The sequence below is a fragment of the Arachis ipaensis genome, chromosome B07 (assembly GCF_000816755.2).
Source record: "Arachis ipaensis cultivar K30076 chromosome B07, Araip1.1, whole genome shotgun sequence".
Taxonomy (NCBI): Eukaryota; Viridiplantae; Streptophyta; class Magnoliopsida; order Fabales; family Fabaceae; genus Arachis; species Arachis ipaensis.
In genome coordinates, this window is record NC_029791.2 from 25,702,871 (window position 1) to 25,710,945 (window position 8,075).

Genomic DNA, 8,075 nt, shown 5'->3' on the forward strand with positions numbered 1-8,075 from the left:
GTTTGAGCTCAATACCCTCCATGAAAGTTATAAGTTAAGAAAGGAGAAAGCATAAATGAAAAGTTTGATTATGTTTTTTTAGATTTATTTATGACTATGTTGATGTTACTTAAGATGTTATCATTCTATTCTCTTTCTATGTTCTTTCCGTTTTACCTATATGTTTTACGCTTTATAAGAGGTTCATATTACATGCCATATTATACGACGTTCTTTTAAAATCCCGCACGTGGGCTGGAGATAGATATGGAGGTGTCGCATAGCACTCCTACTGAGACGTTAGGTTCTCATCCTTTTTCTTTTCCCATACTGTCTCCAGAGGAACATGGCACAGCGGATAGAGACGACGTAGTGCCCCCCGAAGGTAACTTCAAGTATGACCCCCTCGAAGCACGCGTGGGTAGTTACGACCACTACTACCGTGCTCCAAACTATCTACTTAGGTCGAGAGTTCGTGGAAGAAGAACCCCAGCTGCCCGTCGAGTCCTAGTTCATCCCACACAACAGAACCAGATATTCACTGCGCGAAAAGGTATTGGAGAAAAACTACGGATACCTCGATTCGTGAATAACTGAAGGGTCCTGATCAAGGATAGGATAGAACACAAGTATGGGAGCCTCTTCGACGAAATTAGTTAGGACGTATTAGTTTCTTTCCTTTGTTTAATTACCTCTAAGCATTTTATTTTGAACCGTACTCATGGATAAGTTTATTATTTCATATTTATTATCATTTTAGTACTGCTTGTTTTCCTCTTCACGCGCACTTCCTCTCTTCCTTGCATAACGATTAAGTTCAGTCTCTTTCTCTATCGAGTGTGGCACCTTATTTAAAGACCCTCAAAGATAGGATATAACTTAGGGTGTTACATTAATGGTATCAGAGCAAAGTCAATCCTAGGGATCCTATCTTAGGAGGTACGACTAATAAAACTTCTCCCTATGGTTACCATTGAACAGGAAACCTATGGCAAGCCGTGGACGCCCACGTGGTTCGAGCTCGAGCTCATCAAACCTAGCAAAGTACATGAAGGAGATGGCCAAGGCAATGAAGGAGTAGGCCCAAGCCACCACTCTGATGGCCCAATAACTATCCACTGGGGACAAGGATCCCAATATTCCCAGGCTGGAGGTAGGACAGACCCATACAACTTTTGCTTACTTCAAGAAGATTCGTCCGCCTGAGTTCCGTGGAGCCCTCGACCCTGATATGGCAGAAGAATGGCTGACGGAAATAGAAAAGGTATTCACAATTTTTTATGCACTGAGGAGCAGCATGTGAGCTACGCTACCTTCATGCTCAAAGCTGATGCCGAGTTCTGGTGGGATGGAGCAAGACGGTTGTTGGAGGATGCTGGAACAGATATCAGTTGGGTCACCTTCAAAGAAGCTTTCAACAAGAAGTATTTTCCCCTTTCTGTTCGAGAGTCCAAGGAGATGGAATTTCTTCAGCTGAGGCAAGATAGGATGAGTATTACAGAGTACATAGAGAAGTTTGAGAGACTCTGCAAATTTTTCGCCATGTATAAGACTAATCCAGATGAAAAGTGGAAGTGTATGAAGTATCAAGGAGGGCTCAGGGCAGAAGTCCTAACCGCTATAGCCCCACTGGATATCCGGGAGTTCTCCTCCCTCGTTAGCAAGTGCCAGGTGATCGAAGAATGCACCAAAAAACTAGCGTCGGAAAGAAGCGAGACTTTCAAGAAAAGGCAACTGAATCAAGAATCGTCTCAGCAGTCGCCGCAGAAGAAGGCCTTTCTTGAGAAACCTACAGGAAGACAACCTCAACAGGGCACGGATCGACAGGAACCTCCCACTGATACCTCACCAAAGACCACCGAACTCAAGGAGTGTGCTTCATGTGGAAAGCAACATAGGGGTAGGTGCCTTGCCGGACAAGATGTTTGCTTCCGGTGTTTTCAGCCGGGGCATATCGCCAGGGAATGCCCAGCAGTTCTCCCACCCCTTGCCAATCCATCACAGCGTCAAGGGCGAGTCTTTTCCCTCAGCAGCAAGGAAGTCCACGAGTCAGAAGATCGAATCGAGGGTAAATGCACAATTAATGGAATCCTTTAACCATCCTAGATGATACGGTGCTTCTCTTTCGTTCATATCTCTCTCCGCTAATAGTAAGATTAGCTAACACATGTCCAAATCACTATGCATCCTACTAATAACCTTTATCGACCAAATTAGGATGTAGAATTTGGGACAAATTCTTTTTTTTATGGGGGTGATAATGTAACAACCACCCCTTCTAAAAACAAAATTAAATTTGAAATTTGAAAAAAATCAGTTAGGAGATAGGCTTAGAATTTTAAATTTATGGATAGGAATCTAGTAACCACCCTCCGTTTGAAATTAAAATTATCCCAACCACCCTATCCCCAAATGTATATAAATAGGGGTGCACCTATAGGTAGAAAATCACTCTTCTCAAATACCAAATCCTCTCCCTTCTCTCTCTACAAAAATATATTCTGTGTGCAAACACAAGAGGCAAGCTCAAAGAAGCGCTAGAAAAAGGGTAGGGAATTATGTTTTTTTAATGTTTGGCATGTGTTATGTTCCATTTTTATTTTCTTCCATTCACGAATGTTATCATGGCATTAATTATCTTTCACTCATCCTTTATTCATGTTGATCATGTATGTCCATCATGTCATTCATGTCTTCTTGAATCATTAGTATATGTCTCCTTATGATGTTCATTCAATTATTTACTATACTCATTTTGTGCTCTTTCATATGATTATATTATTAATATTCCCTTAGGTCGAGAGTACATGCTTTCTTATAATGCTTATTCAATCTCCTATATTATTATATTATTAATATTCCCTTAGGGTCGAGAGTACATGCCTTCTTATAATGTCTTGTTCAACATACCATATTATATTATATACATATATGTGATCTCTTATATTATTATATTATTATTTATAATATTTTATTCAAATATTTAATATACCATATTCTATTATGTGCATCTATGTGACCTGTTATATCATTATATTATTATTACTCTTTTAAAGTCAAGAGTACATGCTTTCTTTATATTTTATTCAAATATTTAATATACCCTATTCTATTATGTGCATCTATGTGACCTGTTATATCATTATGTTATTATTACTCCTTTAAAGTCAAGAGTACATGCTTTCTTAATATTTTATTCAAATATTTAATATATCCTATTCTATTATGTACATCTATGTGATCTCTTATATCATTATTCCTTTAAGGTTAAGAGTACATGTTTTCTTATAATATTTTATTCAAATATTTAATATACCCTATTCTTATTATGTACACTTATATGATCGTTCGCACCATTATATTATTCCTTTAGGATCGAGAATACATAACTTCTTTAATATTTTATGCAATTATTTAAAATGCCCTATTTTCTGTACTTTGATATGGCCTCTTTCAATCCATGCTATTATATTACCAAGATCTTTTAATTAGAAAATCCATACATATGCTAGAGTCTCATGATTTTCATATATCCCTTTATCATCATAATTGTCCCTTTTTCTTGCATGATCTCTTCTTATATGATTTTTCTCTCATGTATGTTTAAACAAACCTAATTGTAAATTGAATTGAGGGAATGATCCTTCGGTAAGGGAAGGTGACCCCAAAGACAAGATATCGAGATGATCCCTCGGTAAGGGAGGGTGATCGATCGAGATGATCCTTCGGTAAGGGAAGGTGATCGCCAAGACATTCAAGATAAGAACCTTCGGTAAGGGAAGGGGACTCTCATTTTATACCGGTTTGAGCTCAATACCCTCCATGAAAGTTATAAGTTAAGAAAGGAGAAAGCATAAATGAAAAGTTTGATTATGTTTTTCTTTAGATTTATTTATAACTATGTTGATGTTACTTAAGATGTTATCATTCTATTCTCTTTCTATGTTCTTTCCGTTTTACCTATATGTTTTACGCTTTACAAGAGGTTCATATTACATGCCATATTATATGACGTTCTTTTAAAATCCCGCACGTGGGCTGGAGATAGATATGGAGGTGTCGCATAGCACTCCTACTGAGACGTTAGGTTCTCATCTCTTTTTCTTTTTTCATACTGTCTCCAGAGGAACATGGCACAGCGGATAGAGACGACGTAGTGCCCCCGAAGGTAACTTCTGAGTATGACCCCCTCGAAGCATGCGTGGGTAGTTACGACCACTACTACCGTGCTCCAAACTATCTACTTAGGTCGAGAGTTCGTGGAAGAAGAACCCCAGCTGCCCGTCGAGTCCTAGTTCATCCCACACAACGGAACCAGATCTTCACTGCGCGAAAAGGTATTGGAGGAAAACCACGGATACCTCGATTCGTGAATAACTGAAGGGTCCTGATCAAGGATAGGATAGAACACAAGTATGGGAGCCTCTTCGACGAAATTAGTTAGGACGTATTAGTTTCTTTCCTTTGTTTAATTATCTCTAAAAATTTTATTTTGAACCGTACTCATGGATAAGTTTATTATTTCATATTTATTATCATTTTAGTACTGCTTGTTTTCCTCTTCACGCGCACTTCCTCCCTTCCTTGCATAACGATTAAGTTCAGTCTCTTTCTCTATCGAGTGTGGCACCTTATTTAAAGACCCTCAAAGATAGGATATAACTTAGGGTGTTACAATATGGATGATGACACTGTCAAGAATCATATTAGCTGACCAAAAACATATCCTCTCAAGTTAACAAGAAAATGGATTTGTTTGTTTCCAGATTGATTAACTCAAGATCTAATTTTGATTAATATTTTTAATACTATTATTACCTGAGTTGTGGGTTCTTGTTCATCTCCTAGACCCCCTTCAGCAGCGACTTCAGTTTGAGTTTCAGTTTGTCCTCCTTCAGCACCAACCTCACATTCTACACTAACAACCTCACCTTCCTTACCTTTAGCACCAGCGTCACCCTCATGTGCTGCATCTTCAGCAGCCTTTGCAGCAGCTGCTAACTCATCAGCCTTTTATTTTTTTGCTATTTTACAACTCCTTGTTGTGTGATCAACATCTCCACATGTCTTACAGGTGAATTTGCCATATTTTCGCTTCAATTTTGTTGCAGTGCGCTCTTGGCTCCCCCGAACAGCGCGCTCTTGGCTCCCCGCAAATACGTCAAGATAGTCTTCATCGACTCCAACCTATTCATCATACAGGTCAGATGTGTAGATAAAATTTCTATCAGGATCTGTCTCAAACTTTTCACCATGATGAAAAACAAGTTTCAATCGATTTGGCATCTGAAGTTTATAGCACAATGCACAAAACAGACAGCATTAATCATTTTGTTGCAAAACAACCATATTGCAAAAAACTAGAAATCAACACTATATTTGTAATAAGAACGCATATATTTACTTCCTATTGACTATAACTTAAACCAGATTATGATTTATGTGGTTACAAGTTTCATATTAGAAACCCTAAACCCTAACATTTGCGCCATTAACAACCACAGCATTCTAAACCACTCCCTTACATATACAACAACGCATTCACACATAAGTATCAAGAACCCTCAATGAAATACAAAAAATAGAAGAGAATGATCAATATGAATTGTTACCTCTCACCGTCGGCAATGTACAAAGGTGATGCTTCGTCGATAACTCCTTCATTGACCGGAGAGAACAAATTCTTGGGATGATCCTCGGCAAGCAAATGTGAGTGGAAAGTATGGGAGAATGAACGGACAGAGAAGAAGAGAAAGCTTTTCTAAAGTTTTGGTGGGAAACGTTGAAGTGGAAGGGGGACCAACAAGAATAGTTTATGAAAAATGGGAGAAGATGTTATTTGAAACAACGTCGTTTTACACACTTAGGACATCCTCTCCTTCAACGACGTCGTTTAATGGAATGCCCACATGACAGTTAACGTTCCACATCAGCAACGTCTAGACGGTGCTTCTGCGAGGGACTAACGGAGATGCACGTTTTTTAATTTAAGAGATTTAGTTGGTCATTTTTAAAAATCAAGGACTAAATTGAATACCGATTTGAAATTCAGGGACCATTTTGGGCATTTACTCAATATATAAGTATGTTATTATAAAAAAATAATTATATGATTGATTAGACACATTTTTTTCATAAAAAATATGTGTTTTTAACAATAAATTAATAATTAAAATAAATATTTTTTGTCTTATGAAATACACGTTTTCGTTATGTGTAAATGAGCTAGATTGAAGGCACTTCAAGCACCCTCACTACCATCTTTGACCTCTGCAGTCTAGACGAAAGAGGTCGGAGATGGTAAGGAGAGAAGCTTGAAATGCCTTCACGTCAACTCCAAGACGACGGTTATTAGAGATATCCGCAAGAAAAAAAATATTTTATAAAAGTACTGAAAGATGTCAGAGATGGTAGTGAAGGTGTTTGAAAAACCTTCACGTCAACTCTAAGTCGACGGTTAGGGTATTCGCAAGAGAAAAAATATTTTATAAAAACACTTTTATTCGAAGAACATGTGAAAAAATAAAATTGAAATTAATGCATTAAAAAATATTGAGAATTTTGAATTTATAGAAAAAATTGAGAAAAAACTGGTGAAGGGACTAGTTTGGTGCACAACATTCAATTTCAGAGACTAAAATAAGTCACTTAATGCAAAGTTATGGACTAATTTGGTACATATACAACGATGACATAGTGGATGACACGTGGACGAATACTGTTGCGACACGTGGCACAAAAGGACACGTGGCCAAATAACATTGTGACACGTGGCACAACCATCCACGTCAGCATGCTACGTGTCACTGGTCACCACATCATCATACCATTACACGTGGCCAAATCATGAAGTGACACGTGTCACTTACAATCTACATCATCATGCCATGTCATCACAGTTACAAGTCAAATATAATTTATTTTCATGCAAAGCATGTTGGAAATGACATCACTTTGACCAAATGCATTACCCACTGAAAGCTCATCCAATAATCATTAATGGATTGTAGTTATCTTTAGCTTTTGAGTTTTTGTCCTACATTGAGACATTTATTATTATTATTATTATTATTTTAGCTTGGGAGATATGTTCACATGATACAGTGTACTAACATAGCACAGATGCACAATCAAGTTCAAGTCAACACTTCATTTTCCATGAGGCAATCAGAGAGTAGAGTGCAAATAAATGGGTTTTGGTTTTCAACACATGCTTACATAAAGGGGCAAGTGCAGTTTCCACTAAGGTACATTTTTGGAGATGGTATCATCCACCATTGAGAACAAATGCATTAATCATAATAATGAGTGCAATGGTTTAATTATGTAGATAACCGGGAGTGAATTCTTTTGGTAAAAAAATTTGGATGGTATCAATTGTTTAATTTAATTTTTTTTTAATTTATTTTTAGTTTCACTTATAGAATTAATAGTGAGAGATCATATTTTATTTTTTCAAGTGTAAAAAAAAATTTGAAAAAATTCATTTTCATAGATAACCAAATAAAATATTAGCACTCATTCAAATTTTATGTGAGCATTGAATTGGTTAAAGCTATGTTTTTCTTTTCTCCCTTACAAGATATAACATTTTTAATAATAATATTCATAATACTTACGTATAAAATTAATAACTATGTTATTATTAGTACATAAAAAATTAACTACAAAATTAATCGTTCCTATAAAATATGTATTGACACGTATTTATAGACATTAATAAATGTCAAGTTCATTTAAACTTTTAATTTAAAAAAGAAAAAGATATACCAAGATTGAAATTGGATTCATCACAAGCCCACTATCTAGTTGGACAATATTGAATGAAATACTCCAATCCCACGATGTCCCAAGTCCCAACAAACATTTAAACATGGAAGTCAAACATCATCCACATCACATAACAAGCATGCTAAAGCTTCGCTGGTCATAGCTTAATTTAGTTTGTGAAGCAACAAGCAAATAAGCAATTAACTGCGTTAGCTTGGAACCCAACAAATGAAGTTCTTCAAGCCTAAGCAGTTCCGATTCAGATTAACTCATTTTTACTCTTGCCTTAGTGCTTTCAACCATATTTAGAAACACTTCCCTTTTCA

The 8,075-nt window shown here is 36.7% G+C and overlaps 1 protein-coding gene across 1 annotated transcript; it reads left to right on the plus strand.

The window, feature by feature from the left end:
• Positions 1,222-2,076, plus strand: LOC107606984. The gene has a single exon (XM_016308979.1). It carries the CDS (start codon positions 1,222-1,224, stop codon positions 2,074-2,076), a length of 855 nt encoding a protein of 284 aa, XP_016164465.1.

Bases quoted from the DNA above. Each gene is read 5' to 3' on its own strand.
- LOC107606984 (XM_016308979.1), top strand. From the start codon at position 1,222: ATGGCTGACGGAAATAGAAAAGGTATTCACAATTTTTTATGCACTGAG.